The sequence below is a fragment of the Carya illinoinensis genome, chromosome 7 (genome assembly GCF_018687715.1).
Source record: "Carya illinoinensis cultivar Pawnee chromosome 7, C.illinoinensisPawnee_v1, whole genome shotgun sequence".
Classification (NCBI taxonomy): domain Eukaryota; kingdom Viridiplantae; phylum Streptophyta; class Magnoliopsida; order Fagales; family Juglandaceae; genus Carya; species Carya illinoinensis.
Window position 1 is genome coordinate 14,929,911 of NC_056758.1, and position 20,390 is coordinate 14,950,300.

Below are 20,390 nucleotides of genomic sequence, written 5' to 3' on the forward strand. Positions count from 1 at the left end.
ACCCACATGCAGTCTGTAGCATATACTCGTGACCCATATTTGTGAACCGGTAGAACATTATATATTTAAACCTCTCAACCCATAATACCTTCTAAACTGTAAGATATATATGTTCAACCCTTGCATGTAAATGTGCTCATCTCAACCCATATCAAATCCATCCCGTACCACCATACTTGTGTTACCCATAATGGACACGGTTTGCATGGTAAGCATGAAGGGGCTGTAACTGGTGCAAGGCTTTGTGCAGACGGTGTGGTGGAGTTGCATAGGGTAGTTCGGTTGGCAGCCTGTGTGGAAGTTGACAGTAGCATGGGGCTATTTTTTGGCAATAAATAGAGTCATGAGATGCTGTGTTAGAGAGAGAAACAGAGTAGAGAGAGAGAGTGTTGCAGAGAAGAAGAGAAAACAGAGGGAGGTAGACAGAGAGTTGGCTGTGAGTTTTGTGATCTGCTGATCTTGTCTCGGTCTACTGGTCAAAGGGTGCAGTGACAATGTTTATGGCAGGAAGGTTGTCAAATCTAACCTTAATTCATTTTCTAAAAATAAAAACCCTAAATATAATGTAATACTAACTTTTCCTAAATTAGAAGGTTCAAACAACCACCCCATGTTGCTCACTCACCTCGTTCGAACATCATCCTTCCCAAGTTCCACCATATATTGATTCTATAACAGTCCTCCACAAAGACCCCCCTTTCTTCTTGATATTTCCACATACCACAACCACTTCCTGTTGAAAAACTAACAAATTCTGAACTCCTAGTTCTCCTTGTATTGGAGTGCATGTCATGGCCCAATTCACTAGGTGGAACTTAAAATCATCCTTAATTTCCCCCTCCCCCCGAAATAGAAAGTCCTGCTGCAATTTCTCATGCAATGGGCCGCTTAGTTGGAATTGGAAATAGAGAAAGGAAAACAAGTTTCCAAACTCGAGTGTACTTTCTTTTATCAAAGTAACTCTACCACCTTTTGACAAGTACATCCCTTCTAGTTAGCCAATCTTTGCTCCATTTTTTAAGACCTCATCCCAAATAGACTTAGCTTCAAATCCAAGAGCACCGTTTCACACTGAGACCACATTTCTCAAGCAATTGTAGCAAGAACAGGCTCTCCCGAATTAAGCTTACCAATCCAAGCATTCATTAGCAATGGGAACCGAAGCAAGGATCTATCTACTTCTTACAAGTGCATTTTGTGGTTTCCAGATTATTTTCTCCATCTTTGTACTCAATTTATTTGTGGGGTTTTGTCACTGGCCATACTTTTGACTACTTTTCGGTTCTTGTCACCCCCAAGCGTTGGATTCAAAGTTTGGGCCGACCTTCAAGTATGTCCCATGGGCCAGATTTGTTGTATTTGATTAAATTTCAATGATATTAAACTTTTATATATTGCTATTGTTGATTTTATAGATGTTTGGGCTTTTAATAATGCATAATAGTGACTGTATTGGGTTAGTGGGCTTGCTGTCCAGCCCACTGGACAGATTGTGGCGCCAGCCTGGTGCCCACGCTAATTTAGAATATTTTGATACACATCTTGGGAATGATTTCCCCCATTCAAAATATTAGATTTTGTACATATTTAAAGGACTGCTAACAGTCCCAAGTTCTCAGACTTTCCTTAAATAAGAAAGGTCTTATGTGATTTATTGCTGGTAATGGGACCCTAAGAAGATGGGGATCGGGTATGATAAATGGGTTAGTTCCGTGGGCCTAATTGTGGGCTTTTAAGAATCCTTTGGGCTGGACCATGGGTTGGCTACTTAATGGGTCTAACAGAAATTCTTGGGCTTACCTATATTTTTATGTTCCATTCACTTATTGAACCCTAATGGGCCGGGACTTTAAATAAATGCATGGGCCTACCATCCAACATTAACCCGTAGGGGTTGGCTCAAGTAGTAAAGGGCTTGGACTTGGGGGTATGCCCCCACCAAGTCTAAGTTTCAAATCCCCTTGGGTGCAAACAATCTCTAGGGGCCATTGGATTGGGGTATTTTCCCCTTGAACTACCCGAGGTGCACTTGCAGGTAACTCCTCCTAGGGCCTGTGCACCCCCGAGATTAGTTGGGACGCTATTCCTGGATACCTGGTGCCAATAAAAAAAAACCATCCAACATTATCCAATTAGTATAATTGTGCTGCTTTAAAACATGGGTCTCTGAGTCCAATAATGTCCAATCCAAGAGAGGGCCAATTTATCCATTAAACATCCAAATGGACATTGTTTAAAATTCATGGCCCTATAGCGCAATGATAATTCTCTCATCCAACCTTAGGAAATTGGCCTGGGCCTTATAAAATCCAAAGGAGCCCAAATCATCTACTAAACTTCAATGGGCTTTAAATAAATTTATTGGGTCTATGGGCTAAATTAAAATCCTTCTTCCATTCCTTAGTAAATTGTGGGGCCCAATTATCCAATAAATTGAAAGGACGCTATAAAATTTCATGTAGTGAGCCCAATGAAATTATTTTTATGCTATTCCTAATAAAATTGGGATAGGATGTTACAGATCAAGTTAGGTTTGCATGGGTTATGCTGAAAGATAATACATCTCTTTGTAAATTGGAGAAGGTCATATGACAGCCCAAAATTGTAGCAGCGTGGGCGATGGTCCCTATTTGTCTAGTCTGGAATAGTTGGTGGAAATGAATGATGGAAATTTTGAGGATTTTGAGCAGACAATGGGGGAACTTAAAACTTTCTTTTTCAGTACTCTGTTCTTTTGGGTAGTTTCTATAGGTTTTAGCAGGCTGAGTTTTTGTGACTCTCTCTCTCTCTCTCTCTCTCTCTCTCTCTCTCTCTCTATTTTTTTAATTTCTAGTTAAGTATTCATCTTATATACTCACTCTGCTCTTGTGCTCTTCTTTTTATGTTTTTAACAAAATCTTTGATTTCTCACTAAATTATGAAATAATGTCATACTACTGTCAAGTTTGTTTGCAATCTAATAACGTCAACTTCTAGGCTTTATTCTGTCAGAAAATGTGGTAATAGCTTATAATGATACCTTCATGACATTATTTTTAATGGGTGTGCCAAGTAGAAGTTACTCGGGTGATTAGATACCTCCATAAATGACCTTAATTTTAATTATCTTGACTTGTCTTGCATATTTTTATTGGTTCAATTTTTGCTTATTTTTTCTGAGTTGCAATTTTTAATTTTTGTTTTTTGTTTTTTGTTTTCCTTACTGTGATGTCATCTTTTGCGACATTGTTTGGCCTGTTGCACAATTATCCACACTAATGAAATACTAAGGCATAAACTCATTAAGACACGATTACTTGGCCAAAAAAATTGACCCAAGATTATGATTAGGGTTTGTTATATATAATTTCTATGGTGGTCTTATGATGGAATTCCCATCCTTTTCAGTGCTTTTTATCATTTTACTTACAAATATTTTTTTTGACTCTTGAAATTCTCTTAGTGCCTCCTCCATTGCCACCACCTCTCTCAGGAAGGAGTTATATTGATCAATTTTCACTCTTTTATAAGGAAAAAAGAGCGAGTGGATGCCCTTCATTTTTGTGGTTCCTTGCATACTCCTGCATCCAGGTGATGCTTCTATCTTAATTGTAGAAATAATCTTGTACATTTTGAAATGCCATTTTTTTCACACCACACACCACACATCTTCTATGTTGCAATATCTATGGTTGTTTATGAGAATTTATCTTCAAATAGGATGTAATGTATATTAGTTGTTTAGATGGTTACACCCTTCAATTAAAAGCTGACACATGATCTTTTAACTGATGACTAAAATTGTAACATCCTGTTCCCCCAAAGTTAAGAACAGTGTCATTTTTTTTAGGAAATAGAGGGACTAGAGTGCTACTAACCTTGACTTTAAAAATTCTCTTTTCTTAAGGAAGCATCAGGTATAAAAGATTCTAAATTTAAAATAAAACATATCTCATTAAAATTTAAATCGCACTGATGGGGGACTGCTGAACCAACTCCATTATGTACACTCCCACCCAGCCCAAACTCAGAGAGGCTTATGTTAGAGTGGGTATTTAAGAAGGTCAAGGAGATACAAACTTGTATTGGGATTTATTGTGTAGGATTTGAAGAGCAGTTTAGGGCCCTTCTTGTAGCCATTGAAGATGGTCAATCGAAATCAGCCACAAAGAGAGATAGGGAACTCAAAAAGCTCAAATGTACCATTAAGTATGAAGCGAAGTAGGGGGGAGTGGTGGAAGGGATAGATTGAAAGGGAGGGGTTCTGTTTATGTTAATGAAGCCTAAGATCCTTTCTTGGAATGTGCGGCGGCTTAATGATCACAATAAGCGCCTTTGCATACAATCTTTATTGTGGATGTGGAAGATTGATGTTTTGTGTTTTCAAGAAACAAAATTGCGTGTTATTGATAGAAGAATCATTCGTATTTTGTGGGCATGTTCTTTTGTGGGTTGGTCTTATTTGTCTTTTCTGGGAGCGTCAGGAGGCGTTCTTTAATGTGAGATAAAAGAGTGGTGGAGGCAGTTGAGGAGTTTATTGGGAATTTCTCGGTTGCTAGTTTATTTAATAATATTGAAGATGGGTGGGAGTGGGCTTTTGTAGGCACCTATGGGCCAAACAGGCAATGGGAGAGTTGGCGGGTTTATACTATTTATGGGATGTGCTGTGGTGTATGGGTGGGGACTTCAATATTACCCACTTTCCCAGTGAGCGATTGGGGATTTATCGCAACTCCTTGGCCATGGAGGAGTTTTTGGAGTTCATATTTGATTTAGATCTCATGGATCTCCCTCTTCTCAGGGGTGAGTTCATGTGGTCCAATAGTCGAGTTTGTTCGAGGCTTAGGTTTCTCGTTTCTCCTTCATGGGAGGCTTACTTTCCGGAACTGTGCCAGAAGCTTCTGCCTCAAGTTTGTTTGGATACCAGCTAGCCTTTCTTCTAAAGTCCCTTTGGTTCTTACCAGAGAGAGACTTGGGATTGAATTTGATTCCAATGCACACCATCAATGGGGTGGTTAACACAAGGGGAGATTTGCTCTCTGTGTAGCTAGTCATTGGACCATAGAAATGGCAGGATAGTGTTTGAGTAGACACTAGATTTGATAGAAATTTGTATATTGTGGCTGTTTGAGCACAAGGGATCTCAACTAGATCAAGGTGTTGAACATACTGGTTGGAACTGGTACTATACATCAAAGCTGGAAGACTTCTATATCTTTCATTCCCAACAATTTGTTGACTTCAAGAGCCCAATTTGTATGGAAAAAGTCAATGTTCTAGTATCCCAAGTCAAATTGACTGCATTACCATTACTGTTGCTAATTTTCTGTATTGGAATTGTATGCTTGTATATGAGCTAGCTGAGTGATCAGTTGTGTACAAACGGGCTGGAGTTAATGTCATGTGAAGTAATTTTATTGGCATCTGTAAACTTCATTGACAAATAAAGATACGGTAGAGAGTACACCAACCACTGCTCTCCTGCCCTTCTTTTGCTTTGAAAAAAAATTAAAATACGAATGAAAATTTACTCAATGCTGGTGGGTTCGCCTGAGATTTGATTTTTATCATCTATATTTTGTTGATTAACAACTTTTACATCATCAGTTATTAAGGGCTACAGAAATGGGTAGATCTACTTGAATGAAAGAGAAGACCTAAAATTAAAAGAATTTTTGTATAGGTTTGAAAACCTTACAGGTGGAATTTGTAGTTGCAGACAGTTTCTAATAATTTATGTTGTCTTTCTTTCAAATCTTCTGCAGATACCATGCTTTCTCTTGTGGATGACTACCATTCGGAGAATGTCACTGGATCATCATCCTGGTTTTGATTGTGTAAGGCACTTAAGTAGGATATAGATATATTCAAAGTTGTTTTACATAATAGTGGTGTGATAATCAGAGATATAGAAAATATACAATTCCTCATTTTCATGAATGAATTATGAATTCCTTTTATAGTTAAATGTTCTGGGGCATGGCGTGCTTCTTTCAATGATGTGGAAGCGTCACTTATTCCTATGATGATAAAAGGGGTCCTATATAAAGTTAAATTGAACTTTAAATGCAACTACTGCTGGAACTCTATACAGAATTTATGCTTATAAATACAATTTACACTTCTAGAAAGTATGGTAACTTTCATTTCTTGGTAGAGATGATGCTAATCTTTGCCATCTTTGTATTCTGGAAATTAGGGTGGTTTTGGTTAGTGGAATAGAGGGCTGGAAAGAAATAGCTATTTCCATGGAATGGCTATTCTTTTGTTTTGTTATCTTTTCTGGAGAAGCAATATGGGAATAACATTCTCCAACATGAGGAATGGCGATTCTCCAACATGAGGAATAGCAATTCCTCCAAAATATGAGAGGAATAGGAATTCCACGGGCATTGATATAATTTTATTTTTTTTAAAAAGAATTATTATTATTTTTTAAAATTTTGTGGGTGGTCGGCCAGCATCCATTTATTTTTTAGTTTTAAAGTGTCTTCTTTTTTATTTTAATTTAAATTTAAAAATAAGAAGAATGGCTTGTAAAAAATCGTGAAGTCTGGATATTTTGGAATCACTTCAATTCCATTAAATCATTCCCTTAGGAATTGGAATGCCCATTCCTTGAACCAAACATGTCTTAAGATGTTATAGAGATTGTTTCACAATATGTTTCAATTTTGAACTATTGTTGGAAATTTTATGTGTAGATTTTTCCAATCTAAGATGCACATTAAAATTATCTTACATCCATTACAGGGCGGTGCTTTATGGTTTCAGAACTTGACTGAATTCCCTCACGGTGTTTCAGGCCCCATCTTTCCCCTGTTAATTGCTGGCTTGCACTATATTAATATTCAGGTATATGACTCTCATCTCTTTGCACTGATGATCATAATTTGATCATGGTTTCTTTGAAGGAAGGAAAAGTTATGATAACAAACACTCAATTCTATGAAACTAGACAAATGGAATTTAAGTGGGCTGCTTATGGGGATGAGTGTGAACTTGAAACTGGAGTTCTTTGTCTTCTCTTGATAGAACCACAGAGTATTTTCGAACTGTAACAACCCCTCCCTGCAGGTTAGGAGTGTTACGTGCTCTCATAGATGTGCCTGGTAAAGAGACCCCACTTAATAAAAAATATCTCACTTGTTGAAAAAAATAAACCGGAAAATATACATAAAACTGTCTTGTAAAATACTTAAATAAAATTTCTCATAGCAAGAAATTTTAAAACTCCTTTTTGTGTAAAAGCACTTAATAACCAAGTCTGAAAATCCCTTGAAAACATGAGCTATGCCTGACTGACTGCTTGTCAACACTATCTTCTTTACCTAGACATTTTAATTACACAACAAACAAACAAACAGCCAACATGAGTCGAATACTCAAAAAGTAGTACATCATACAGCAAACATAATAAATATAGGGTTTTCTTGAAAAACGTGCATGGTTAATACTCATACTAACAAGACCTGTAACAGGTACCATGCATAACTCATTGAACTTGCCTTTCCCTTTCTTTAATGGCTAGCACACCTTAATGGCTGTGTACAGGGTTATGCACCGGTTCCATTGCCTGTGGCACAACAGGAACGGCTTAACTTATCATCATATACCATGGTGGACCCTTGCACATCCCCCCATAACTCCATTGGTACCATGCATCTCTTATGGCCATTCTTAGAGCTTTTTTTTATAACTTTTTCTTTTATCTTTCTTACCTTGATGCATGTAAAACACATAAAAACATAGCTCATCGTAATCATAAATGAACACATATCATGATGCATGTAAAACACATAAATAAGATGACATGGAAATTCACTTTCATCATATCGTAACTTGGTACATAAAAATGGGCTTTTAATAAAGGGCCATACATACATAATACTTCAAAAACATTGTTTACAATATATGTAAGGGTATGATCATGCTACTTACTCTTTGCTTCTATCAATAACAAACATTTCAATAATCACCCGCTTGAAGTTGCTATAAAAGGGTTGGACTTGATAAGGCAAGACTGGGTTTTTTCAATCACTTGAAATTGCAGCAACTTTCCTAGGGTTTTCTTTAAAAAGATCAAGAAAGGACCCCAAGAAAACAAAGTTGATGTCTTCCTTGGTATTTGCCGCAGTTATCTAGGGTAATGGCTTTTTGAAGAACATCACATGGGATTGCTATAAAACTTTTTAGACTCGCAGCAGCCTCTGTTTTTTCTGTTTTCAGTCCATACATACAGTCCTTTTAATGAGACCAGAAAAATCTAATGATAAAGCTGTACGAATTTTAACTCATAGTTTGTTTTGAAAAGCGGCTTCTAAGAATCCTAATGGCTAGGAGTTATAGTGTGAATATGTTCCTATTCTTTGGATCCATTTAGGAGTCATAAGTGGGGCTGATTTCTACTGTTATTCTGCGACTTCTTCCCAGTCGAAAAGAACAACGTTAAAGAGGAATAAAGATGAAGAAAGTTTCTGATTTTCAATGAATCAGCGCCTCCAAGTATGAATCATGTATTTGCTTCAATGAATTGATACAACTCTCAATCTATGATTTTTTATACATCTCCCACTCCCACAAAGCTACCATTATTATTGTTACAATTGGAAAGTGTAATTACTGATTAAAAAAAAAAAACAATTGGAAAGGGTAATTATGTAATTTGCCACATTAAGTAATCATGTGCCCGGTACCTGCTTCTTCTTTATCTCTGCTACTCCTTCCTTCGATCACACAATGCACCTCCGCTACCCCCTTGGCTCACTCCACTGACCTCCACTGCCCTGTAGCTCATAACATTCCCTTCCCCATCAAATGACCTTGCCCACAACGTCAGGGTATTGGCTCCTCAATTGACCTATAGGAACCCAAGCGGAATCTTCTTCAGGTGCTCATCTACACTTGACAAGAAGCTCAATCAGTGGCTTATTATCAACAGCAATTATATGGTGCTACAAAATAGCTTCTGGTTCAGTTCTAAAACCTCCGTTTGCATCTATCAGAGGCAAGAAGGGTTAAAGGGCAAGATGATAATATATATATATATTTTTTGATAAGTAAACGATAGTATTAATAAGAATAGGCATAGCCCAAGTACACAAGGAGGTATATAAGAGATAACACCTATCTAGTTTGCTAAATAGGACAAAAGGAAATCATGTACATTTAGGCCATTGAAATCTATGGCAATGGCCCATTGAAACAAAGTGCTGAAAAATAACACACGAAGCTCCTCTAGTGTGTGCTCCTTCTCTTCGAAGGTCCTCTCGTTACGCTCTCGCCATAAGCACCACATAATGCAGATAGAGACCATCTTCCAGATAGCTTTGATTTGTGAAGTACCTCTCGGCATCACCCAACTCGCCAAAAGCCCAACCACTGAAGCCGGCATCACCCAATTTAGACCTAGACGTCTGAAAATTTTGCACTACAGAAACCTGGCTGTCTTGCAGTGTAATAAGAGATGGTCCACTGTTTCACCGGCTTTCTTACACATACGACACCAATTTGAAATGATTATCCATCGCTTCCTCAAGTTATCAGTGGTCAAAATTTTACCCATGGCTGCTGTCCATGTGAAAAACAGTGCTTTAGGAGGCGCCTTGTTCCTCCACAGTCTTCTCCATGGGAATTGAGAATTCGGTGAAGCTGTAAGGGCCTTATAAAATGAGCGAACTAAAAAAATACCCTTACCCGCTGGTATCCACCACAATTTTTCAACTTGCAGTCCATTCGGTTTCTTGGAATATGGTAGATGAAAAAATGCCTCAAAATTGTCTATTTCCCAATCTTGAGTTGCTCTAGTAAAGGTCACATTCCATTGAACTTGATCTCCTGAGAGGGTCATGAGATCTACCACCGCTGCTGCTTGGTTGCTTGCCACTCGAAAAGCTAAAGGAAAGGAATCCTTTAGTGCCACCTCCCCACACCAGATATCCTTCCAGAATTTTATACGCTTTCCTTTCCCCACCACCAAACTGGTATGGTTAGCAATCGCCCTCCATCCTCGTCTTATATGCCTCCAGATCCCCACATCGATCGGCCCATTCCCCTCTCTAGTACACCAACCTCCCCAAGACCGACCATATTTACAATCAACTACTAGTTTCCAAAGAGCGTCCGGTTCCACATTGTATCTCCATAACCATCCCAGGAGTGCTTGATTAAATAATCTCAAGTTCTTTATCCCTAGTCCACCTGAAGGAATTGGTCTACACACCTTGTCCCAACCGACTAGATGGAACTTAAATTCTTCCCCCATCCCACTCCATAGAAAATCTCGGTATAGTTTTTTGAGCCGCGCCGCCACATCTGCTGGGATAGGAAATAGAGATAAAAAATAAGTAGGTAAGTTAGAAAGAGTGCTTTTGATAAGGGTCACCCTCCCTCCTTTTGACAAATATAATCTTTTCCATCCTGCCAATCTTCGTTCTATCTTCTCAATAATTGTGTCCCAAATTGTTAAGGCTCTTGAAGTAGCCCCCAACGGTAAGCCTAGATAAGTCATTGGGAAAGAAGCCACTTTGCACCCAAGTATGCCCGCTAACTGCCGAGTATTACTTAAACTACCAACTGGTACTAGCTCTGACTTATCAAAGTTCACTCTCAGCCCTGATATTGCCTCGAAGCACAGAAGGAGCGCCTTCAGAGTACCAAGTTGGTCCTGCTTTGCCTCACAGAAAATTAAAGTATCATGGGAGAAAAGCAAGTGTGAAATTAAAATAACGCCCCTATTTAAATTCCCCAGTGAAAAACCTGCCATAAGACCATTGTTAACTAGGGCCGTTAACATCCTGCTCAGTGCTTCCATAATGATAACAAAGGGAAGTGGTGACAACGGATCTCCCTGTCTTAACCCCCGAGAACTATTAAAGAAACCTTTTGGGTTGCTGTTGATCAGAACTGAAAATCTGGCGGTTGAGATACACCATCTGATCTACATACACCATTTCTCTCCCAAACCACATCTCTTCAATAAATAGAGGAAATCCCAATTTACACGGTAGTATGTCTTCTCCATCTCTAACTTGCAAATGATCCCTGCACATCCAGATTTTAATCTACTATCCAGGCATTCATTGGCTATTAAGACAGAATCTAGAATTTTACGGCCCCTTACAAAAGCATTTTGTGGTTTTGAGATTATCTTAGCCAAGGTCGTCCCTAACCTGTTTGCAAGCACCTTTGAAATGATTTTGTAAACCCCATTTATGAGGCTAATAGGCCTAAAGTCTTTCACCTCCGATGCCCCTATCTTCTTCGGGATTAAGGCAATGAAAGTAGCATTCAGACTTTTCTGAAATTTTCCTCCCACATATAATTTCTAGAACACATTCATAATATCCTCTTTCACAACCTCCCAGCAAGTTTGAAAGAATCCTATCGAGAAACCATCTGGTCCTGGTGCTTTATCTTTTGTCATTCTTCTGATTATTTCAAGTACCTCATTTTCTTCAAAAGCTATTTCCAACCATGACGCAGTTTGTGGCTCAATAGAATCAAAACTGAGTCCATCCAAATTTGGCCTCCATCTCTCTTTTTCTGTAAAAAATTGTTCATAGAAACTTACAACATGTTCCCGGATCATTGGAGCCTCCGTACATTCACTATCATTAATTTGCAGCATCTCAATTGTGTTGTTTCTCCTATGAGAGTTGGCCACTCTATGGAAAAATTTTGTGCTTCGGTTCCCTTCTTTCAGCCACAATGCTCTTGACTTCTGATGCCAAGAAATTTCTTCCAAAGATAATACTTTCTCTATTTCTGAGTTCAACCCTGCCTTGCGTGAAATTTCCTCTGGGGTAAGAACTCTATCTTCCATGAACCTCTCTATACTTTGTAGTTCCTCCAACAGGGTTTTCTTTTGTTCCCCTAAATCTCCAAAGGTTTGAGAATTCCAAAGCTTTAAGTCATTCTTTAAAGCTTTTAATTTACCTGCAAGTATGTGAGAGGGACTACCAAAAAATTGATACGATGTCCACCAATGCCTTATCCTTTCCACAAAAACCTCACTTTTAAGCCACATATTTTCAAATTTGAAATAACGCTGACCGCCTTGAATGCCTCCTCCATCTAGTAAAATGGGGAAGTGATTTGAACCCACTTGTGGCAATCTCTTCTGGCACACCTCTAGAAACTTACTTTCCCACTCCAGCGAAATAAGGAATCTGTCTAAGCGAGACCACATTTGGCTATTAGAACAGGTAAATGGACCTCCTGTAAGTGGGAGATCTATCAAGTTCAAGTCAAATATGCAGTCTGAGAAATCTGTCATAGCTGAGCGAAGGCAGTTATATCCAGATCTTTCAATAGGGAATCTTATGATATTGAAATCACCACCAATGCGCCATGGGAGTTCCCACTAAGTGTGTAGTCCAACAATTTCATCGCATAATTGTTTTATGATATTATCAACATTTGGTCCATAAATACCTGCAAAGGCCCACATAAAATTAACTTCCACCATCTTAAACGAATAAGCCACTATGTAATCCCCTATATACTCCTCCATTTTTTCCATCACTCTTTTATCCCACATCACAAGAATACCACTAGAGGTCCCATCTGAAGCCAAATACACCCAGTCTACATACGAACAGCTCCACACACTTCTCACAATTTTTCGGTTCACCAATTTCAGTTTTGTTTCTTGAAAACAAATGATGTCCGCCCTCCATTCCCTAAACAAATTTTTTATGCGTTGGCGCTTATTAATCTCATTTAGCCCACGCACATTCCAAGACACAATTTTAGGTTTCATAAAGAAACAACAGTGCCCTAATCTATCCCGACTTGAACTACCTTCATTTAATGACCAGTTAAGTCTCTTGAGTTCCCTCTATTTCTTGGATTCCATCTTTTTATCATGCATGTGTCCCGCCTCAATAGCCGTAAGTAGTGCTAAAAATTGTTCTTCATACCCTACACACTTCAATCCCACCACATGTTGAATATCTTTTACCTTATTGAGCACCCAAGTTGATGTATTAAACTCACCCAGTAACTCACAATTCAATGGTAATGGAGTGCTGTCCCCAGTCTCAATTTCCTCATCCAACGAGTTGCAGCCTTCCCATTCAACCATAGAGGTCATTTTATTTATCTCTTGAGACTCTGGTACCAACGAGATGTTGGTATTCTCCCCTTTGTTGCTTTGATGAAGCCCCATGATGTTGTCTTCCACTAACTCCAAGTTCGGCTCATCTCCATCTTCCTCGATTAAATCAAGATGCTCCATCGTGGCAGGTAATGTCTTATTCTGGTCAGCTTTGGTTTCTGTTGATGGAGTCGGCATCTTCTGTGTACAGATTTCGGGGAAAAACACGGACAGATGGTCTCTTACTGCACAAACCTCCTCACGTGATGGTAATAATTGTTCCTCCGTCGTCACCGGCATTTTCTGTTTCACCTGTAGAGATTCCATTGTTGCTGGAGCTACACGAGCAATCTCCCCCGAAAAATTCTGCGTCGGATCTAGTCTGAGATGTTCTCCAGGGTCAGCTGAGGTGTTTTCCGACGTCTGTCCCTTCGCTGTCGCCATCTCTCCCTTCGCCGATGACATCTGTCCCTTTGTCGGCACAGGTGGCCATGATATCAAGTCGTCAACCGCGTCTGTGACTTGCGCTTGGTGCCTCCAAACCTTCAAGTTTGGCAAAGGCCTCTGGGCTTCGCTTGGGCTGGGCCCGTTACTTAAGCTAACCTTAGAGGCCCACCCATTAGGCCCTATGGATTTAGTTGACAATCCAATAGGAGCCTGCCCGTTAGATTCCCTCCCCTTTAATACATCTCGGTTAATTTCTTCCACAATGGGCTGTTTTCCCTTCGTAGAAAGCAGGGCCCCCATTCCTGTCCAAAGCCCATCGTTTGGGCCTACGCTCAATACCCCTCCATCTGACCTGTCCTCAACTAGTTTAATTTAAGTTGGAGATCTTCCAACTGAATCTGCATGTCGGTCATTACCTGAAGGTAAGTTTCCTTTTGTAAGCCAACCATTTCCTTTTCATCCCTCTCACATCCTTGCGAATCTTCCGAAATGGTTTTCCTCCCCAGTTGCCTACCACTTGGAGCACTGTCATCTGGCCAAACCTGTTGAAGCGACAGGACCCTACCATTCTTTTGTTGCAGAGCCTCCTTGTATGACCGCGAGGGCCACTGTGGATGCTCCGTTAACGTCGCTGCCGGTGTCTCCCGTGTGAGACCACTGTCTTGCTCCACCTCTTTCAGTGTCTCCACCATTTTTCGCCAACCCAGACCTTTGAAATCTTCCAGAATAAAGATGCAGTTTCTATGTCCACCCCCATAATACTCTACCAACGCCATGACGACCCCCTGCATATTTGAGCACCTCTGTGCTATGAAGCCCCTGTCACCCACTCTGTGGCCTGCATAGAACTCCGTCTTCCCTTCTTTCACACAATCGTCCAGAGCTTTGGTGAACCACCTAGCCGTGGAGCTCCAGTCTCATCTTCTTAACCAACTTCCATCCTTTTTCCGTGATTACAACCCATCGACCTTCCCTCGACACCACAAAAGATTTCTGTTCTATCACTAGTCTTTGAGAAACCCATGAATCTAAATACGTATTCAAACTCGCATGATCGAAAACTCTAACATCACCAGCATGAAAAAATTAGGATGAAAACTCGTATTTGGCCAATTAACTCAATTTATTAGAGTATTATGCAATATGAAAATCAAGTAATCAACTAATTATATAGAATTTAGGAAATCATAGTCAAACTCCCCTGTGCTATAAGTTGCAGGTTTAAGATCTTATTATTATTATTATTATTATTTTTGAGAAATAACCCCGTGATGAGTTAATTATAAAAATGACCCTTTGTTAATTTCATTGTACATCAATGTTAATCGAAAACGCACAGGAACCTCATAGATTGCCACATATCAACTTTATTTTGTCTTAAATAATTAAATTAACTTTTATAGAAAGATAATAATGAATAAATTTTTTGTATAAATAGAATTTATATAATAAAAACAGATTTTATTTTAAAATATCAAACTAAAAAAATGAAAAAAAGAGAAAGAAATGGCCATTTTGGCCACCCATGTGTTGGCCAAGCTTTACATAAACATAACAGTTGATATAGTTCTCATGTTTTACTTGATATACACATTCATGATACTTGATAGCTACACATCAAAAGAAATATTTGATAGCCATAATAAAATTAAAGTACATGGTTAAATCACCATGTACCAAAAAGGCCATGACCAAAAAAGCTCAAGAATTGTAGGTATGAATTTATGCTAGCATAAGTAATCAAACACCAATCCATCTAGAAAGCCAACTTGGAATATTATATCAAGGTCAAAGCACATATAACACAAATGAAAACAGGTGGTGCCATGGTACATAAATGACCTTCAATATCAACCAAGTACATGAGAATATTTGTTAGATCATTTTGGCTCTTTAAATGATATTTATTTTTATAATTACAAAGACCCACAAGAGAGCTTAAAGCTCACTTTTGTAAATGCAATTCGCTTTTATTACGTGAAGAGCTTCAGCCTTGGCGCCTTGCATTTAAGCACACTTTTAATAACACTGAGTTTCCCCAGAATCACTAATAAAGCCTAGTTTCAGATGGTAAGTAGTCAATATAAAATTAACTTCAACGAACAACTTCATAACTTACCCACTCTATGTGCTATTTTTTTTCTCAATATGGGATTTAGGTGTTTCAAACTTCCCTCTTAAATTCTTGGTTTCCTTGCTAGGGTAATGCCATGCAGTGCCCAATATCACGGGGTTGATACCATATGAATGGCCTGGGGAAAGGGCAAGCCACATCTGGACTATAACTCCCCAAGGACTGGTCGATTTGAAGCTTCTCTAGAATCACTTATAAAACCTAATTTCACCTAGTAATTAGCCAATGCGAGACTAGCATCCATGACACCTTTGTAACTTATCCACTCTATGCTAGTAATTATTTTTCCCAATGTGAGGCTGAATGTTACAGTTTGCCTAGTTGTAGCTTTCCCATTTAAGCTCATCAAAGTTTCAATCGCTGTATGCACAAGTAGTTGCTTGTACTCCTATTTTTTCTTGATAGGTAGTCGGTTGTACTCCTATTCATAGCCCTGGTTATAACATCATTACAACTGCCACTGATGCTAAATAGAATACAAGTTTCATGTAACAAATTTATAAATTTGTGGATGACATAATTTGCCTGCACCGTGCAAGAGTGTTCCTTAGATAGGTGTGTTTGATACTCTTGTCAAATCCTATCAAAATGTTCCAAATTTCTTGTGACATCTGCTTGAATATTTTGGTTGAACCTTTGAGAACACCGTAAAGCACTATGACCTCAGCAGTTTGCAGATCTGACAAATCTGATTGGAACAACTTGAGTTGGACGATATTCTTGCAGATATTTTTTGGATAAGTCAATATTGGTAGTATTAATGAACAGTTACTAACTTTTTTTCAATCAATTTACCAGGTTTCTTTGGGGACATCTTCAGTTGGAAAAGGAAATGGCTTGCTTGGCTTGTTGGCAAAAGTGAGTGGATACAATTTGTGGAAAAATTCTGGTGGCATTGATATTTTATAATGTTTCGTATATTTGTGTTTCTAAAGTGAATAGATACTAAAGTTTTTTTTCTAAAGTGAATAGATACACGGACAATGTTTGTTTATTTCTTTTAACAGGTTATCTATACATTTATCATCATGTAACTATTTTGATGTATATATTTTTAATGTGCCTTAACTGATTGGGCTTCTCTTTTTTATTGCAGTACTACAAATTCTGCTTGGATATTTTTACTCTGCCTTTATTTTTTATTGGTTACTGTATCCCTCAGGTAAAAGCTAAGTTAATTTTATAACTTTGAAAAGTTAATTGTACTGCTTTAGATAAAATGTGTATTGTGTAGGCATTCAAAGAAATTCCCTAGTAATTAGGTGAGATTTGAGTTGCAGCAAACTTTCTTCTCACCTATGACACAAATTTAATGTTTTTAAGTTAAATTTTATTTAAACATTAGCAAACATTGTTTAGCCATAAGGTATAGCTATCTTTTGTAAGTTTTCTGCGTCAGAATGTGGAGAGCTCTATTCTGCTGTCAGTCTGGGAAATAAAATGCAGGTAGATAAAATATTGCCCCTAATCAAATTGTATCCAACATCTACAGGATTTATTACCTTTCCTTAAAGTACCTATCAGTTTCTGTGGTTTCAATGATGAATCAATGACAAGGTAATTAATAGGGTTTTAAAGAAAAATCATGAATGCAATGGCTAGGCAAGATTGGCAAATACCATAAATGTAGTTCCCACCAACATCTTTTATATTAACAGTGTGTTGGTTTACCATTAGAGAAAAGAAAAGTAGATAAAAGTTTGCTCTTTTTTCTTTTTCATTGTTTGGCCAGTATATGAGAACAAAAAAGAAAACAAGAACAGGAGAACAAACTTTTTTATATATTTAGGCCTGCCATCTCCCCCCCCCCCCCCTTCTCCTTTTTTCTTCCTCTCTTCTAAAATAGGTGAAATTTGCGAAAGTTGTAAGAACTAAACTTAAGGTCATGTTGTTCTCTTTATGCCCAACGTGTGCTGTATATTGAGACGAAGAAAATATATCTTTCCAATTATGTTTCCTTTCTTGTGTTCTCTTATTTGTTTCTTTCATAGTATGTACACCAAACCTGGTGTAAAATCTCAAGTGTAGGTAATAACATGTAAGGGAAAGGTTTTTTATTTTTATCTTTATTTTTTTTATTTTTTATTTTTTATGTAAGGGAAAGGTTTGTTGAGGTCATAATGAGTCAATGACATTTAAATGCCATCCCATTTCATCCAGTACTAATCTCATGGTTGCATTCGATTTTTGCATAAAATTAATAAGTGGCACTTTCTTCCATTATAAGAATTAGGTGGACGTCAAGGTCATGGGCTCTATTTATATTGAGTGCATCTGTAAGTTCAGAGTTAGGCGATTGAGAATCTACCCCTGTTCAAGGCCCAGATTTGAATAGCTAAAGAATACCAACACGTCTGATAAACAATTATGAAGCACAGATATGGATATGGGATATGGATAATCATAAGGATAGGGTGATATGTCAATGCTTAAAAATCTAGGATACAATGAGGGATGCTTACATTAAATGATAAAAAAATTAGTTAAATTATATATATATATATATAATAAACCACAAATAGTTAGCATCAAAAGGCATAAAATAAGTTGAATATGGGACTCTTTTAAAAGTTACATATAGGAGAAGAAGTGACAGTCCATGATCCATATTTGATATTCGTAGGATTTATAATTTGATGGTTTCTAGCCTTTAAAGCTCTAGATCTTGTATTTAACAATTAGTGCCTTCTTTTTTCTTAAGAAAATTCAACTTTTACCTTGGAAATGAATGTGTTCCTTAACCGAGTTGTATTCATTCAATAACATGACATATCTCACTGTATCCATGCTGCATCTTTGGAAATCATGGTATATGATGCATCCATGCTTCCTAGTCTAACAATAAGGAACAAATATAAGTTTGTTTGATTCCACATTGTTAAATTTACTTATATCTAATGGTATCTGGAAACTGTGCAGTCTTTATCACATCATAATTCCTCCATAGAAATATGCCAAGAAATGGTGTCAATTGACCTTTTGTGTATTATGCTTAGAACTAAAGCCACTTCTGTTCAGGCAACTTACACTCAATTGATTAAAGCATCCCCTGTTACCTACTTTCTGGCTGGAATTCCTTTATTTGACAGTAAAGTCCAGTTCTCATCTACCCCTTCATCTTTCTTGAAGCAGAAAATATTTAATATGTCTACGTTCTTTTTGCAGGGGAGTCTAGTCTATTGGGTTACCAATAGTTCAATAAGTGTCATTCAGGTGACTGCTGCCTTTCCATTATTACACTAAGAGTTTGTTGCTTTGCATTCAAGAATTCTTTATTTTTTTATGTGCCAATATTCTCGACAATATTTTTTAAGGCTCAAGAATCAGTTTTAAGAAATTAGGAATTGCATAAATTTGGTAAAATTTGGAATATACTCTGTATTGCCCTTTTTTTTCTTTTTTAATTTCCTGAGAAATGGAGCAGAGAAAATAAATTGGCAATTCATTGAATTTTTCTCCAATGTGGTTGGCTATTGGATTCTTCCTTGACCAACTCATTTTTTGGCCAGTCCTCTATGTAAGGATCATATAACATCACCAAGTGAAAGCTTGATTTAATTTCAAAGCACGCCTCCAGCTCCCCGTTATAGAGATAGGGTAATTGAGGCATCAGACATACAAATTTGGGTCTCATGTCCTTTCGTTCTATTAAGTTTTGTTATCAACCTAGCATGTTTCTAGGTTCAGTTTGATCGCAGCGGAATTTGTGATTGATAATTAATGACGTACTGGTTGAATAAATTGCAACCCATAGACAAATTTTGCAAACCGCAAGTTAAAATATTGCAATTGTCAAAAACGATGGGCCACATTAGCCCACTTAGTTAACAACTGAAGATAAATAACTTGTTCTTAGCTTAATAGAAATTGAAACTGATAAACCTAGGGGTAGTAGTAGTCTTGTTACTTGGTTGGATAGTGGTCTGCTCCTTTCCTCCTTCCAGGAGGTCTACTTCCTCTGCAAAAATTATCTGTGATCTCGGTGGGCGAAACTGCAGGTGGTACTACCATAGTGGATATAATCTCGTAAGCATATTCTAGGAAAAGAATGAGTAGTTGCATATAGGTTTTATTGTACTTCCCAGGTTTTCATGAAACAGGGTGGTGGTTCGAAGTACATTTACTGAAATAAACAATATAAAACTGTAATGAAACAGATGATCATCGACATTCACATTGTCCTTCATTTTCCATGAACCCGTTTTCTTCATCTATCTCTTTGCCAGGATTCTTCCCTTTTTGGCCTTAGGTTTGCCACATCCAACTTTACTCACTCTTGAGGTAGCTGCAGGAATTCCACTGGGATTCTTCCTTCCCAACCATAGATTTGTCTTGTCCAGCTTTACTGATTCCAGAAGTGGCCAAAGGAGTCTGGCTAGGATTCTTTCCGTCCAACTTTACTCATTCCAAAGGTGGCCAGCGGAGTTCTGCTAGAATTCTTCCCTACCCCTAGGTTTGCTATGCCCAACTTTACTCACTACAAACATGGCCAGAAGGGTTCCACTGGGATTCTTTCATTCCCAGTCGTCGGATCATGACTCATTCCATGGAAAGCACTCCAAAAGTGGCCAGAGGAGTTCTGCTAGAATTCTTCCCTACCCCTAGGTTTGCTATGCCTCAACTTTACTCACTCCAAACATGGCCAGAAGAGTTCCACCGGGATTCTTTCATTCCCAGTTGTTGGATCATGACTCATTCCATGACATTCATCCAATCATGACAATGATATTT

General features: G+C 38.0%; 1 protein-coding gene across 3 annotated transcripts in view; it reads left to right on the forward strand.

Annotated features, from left to right (window-relative positions):
* Positions 1 to 20,390, forward strand: part of LOC122315939 (ALBINO3-like protein 2, chloroplastic) — a 38,272-nt gene that overhangs the window by 11,401 nt on the left and 6,481 nt on the right. For all 3 annotated transcript variants that reach the window (XM_043132301.1, XM_043132302.1, XM_043132300.1), the window contains exons 3-8: positions 3,443 to 3,570; positions 5,745 to 5,816; positions 6,733 to 6,834; positions 16,458 to 16,517; positions 16,756 to 16,821; positions 18,825 to 18,872. In XM_043132301.1, the coding sequence (XP_042988235.1) occupies positions 3,443 to 3,570; positions 5,745 to 5,816; positions 6,733 to 6,834; positions 16,458 to 16,517; positions 16,756 to 16,821; positions 18,825 to 18,872 (476 nt within the window). The remainder of the gene's footprint in view (positions 1 to 3,442; positions 3,571 to 5,744; positions 5,817 to 6,732; positions 6,835 to 16,457; positions 16,518 to 16,755; positions 16,822 to 18,824; positions 18,873 to 20,390) is intronic.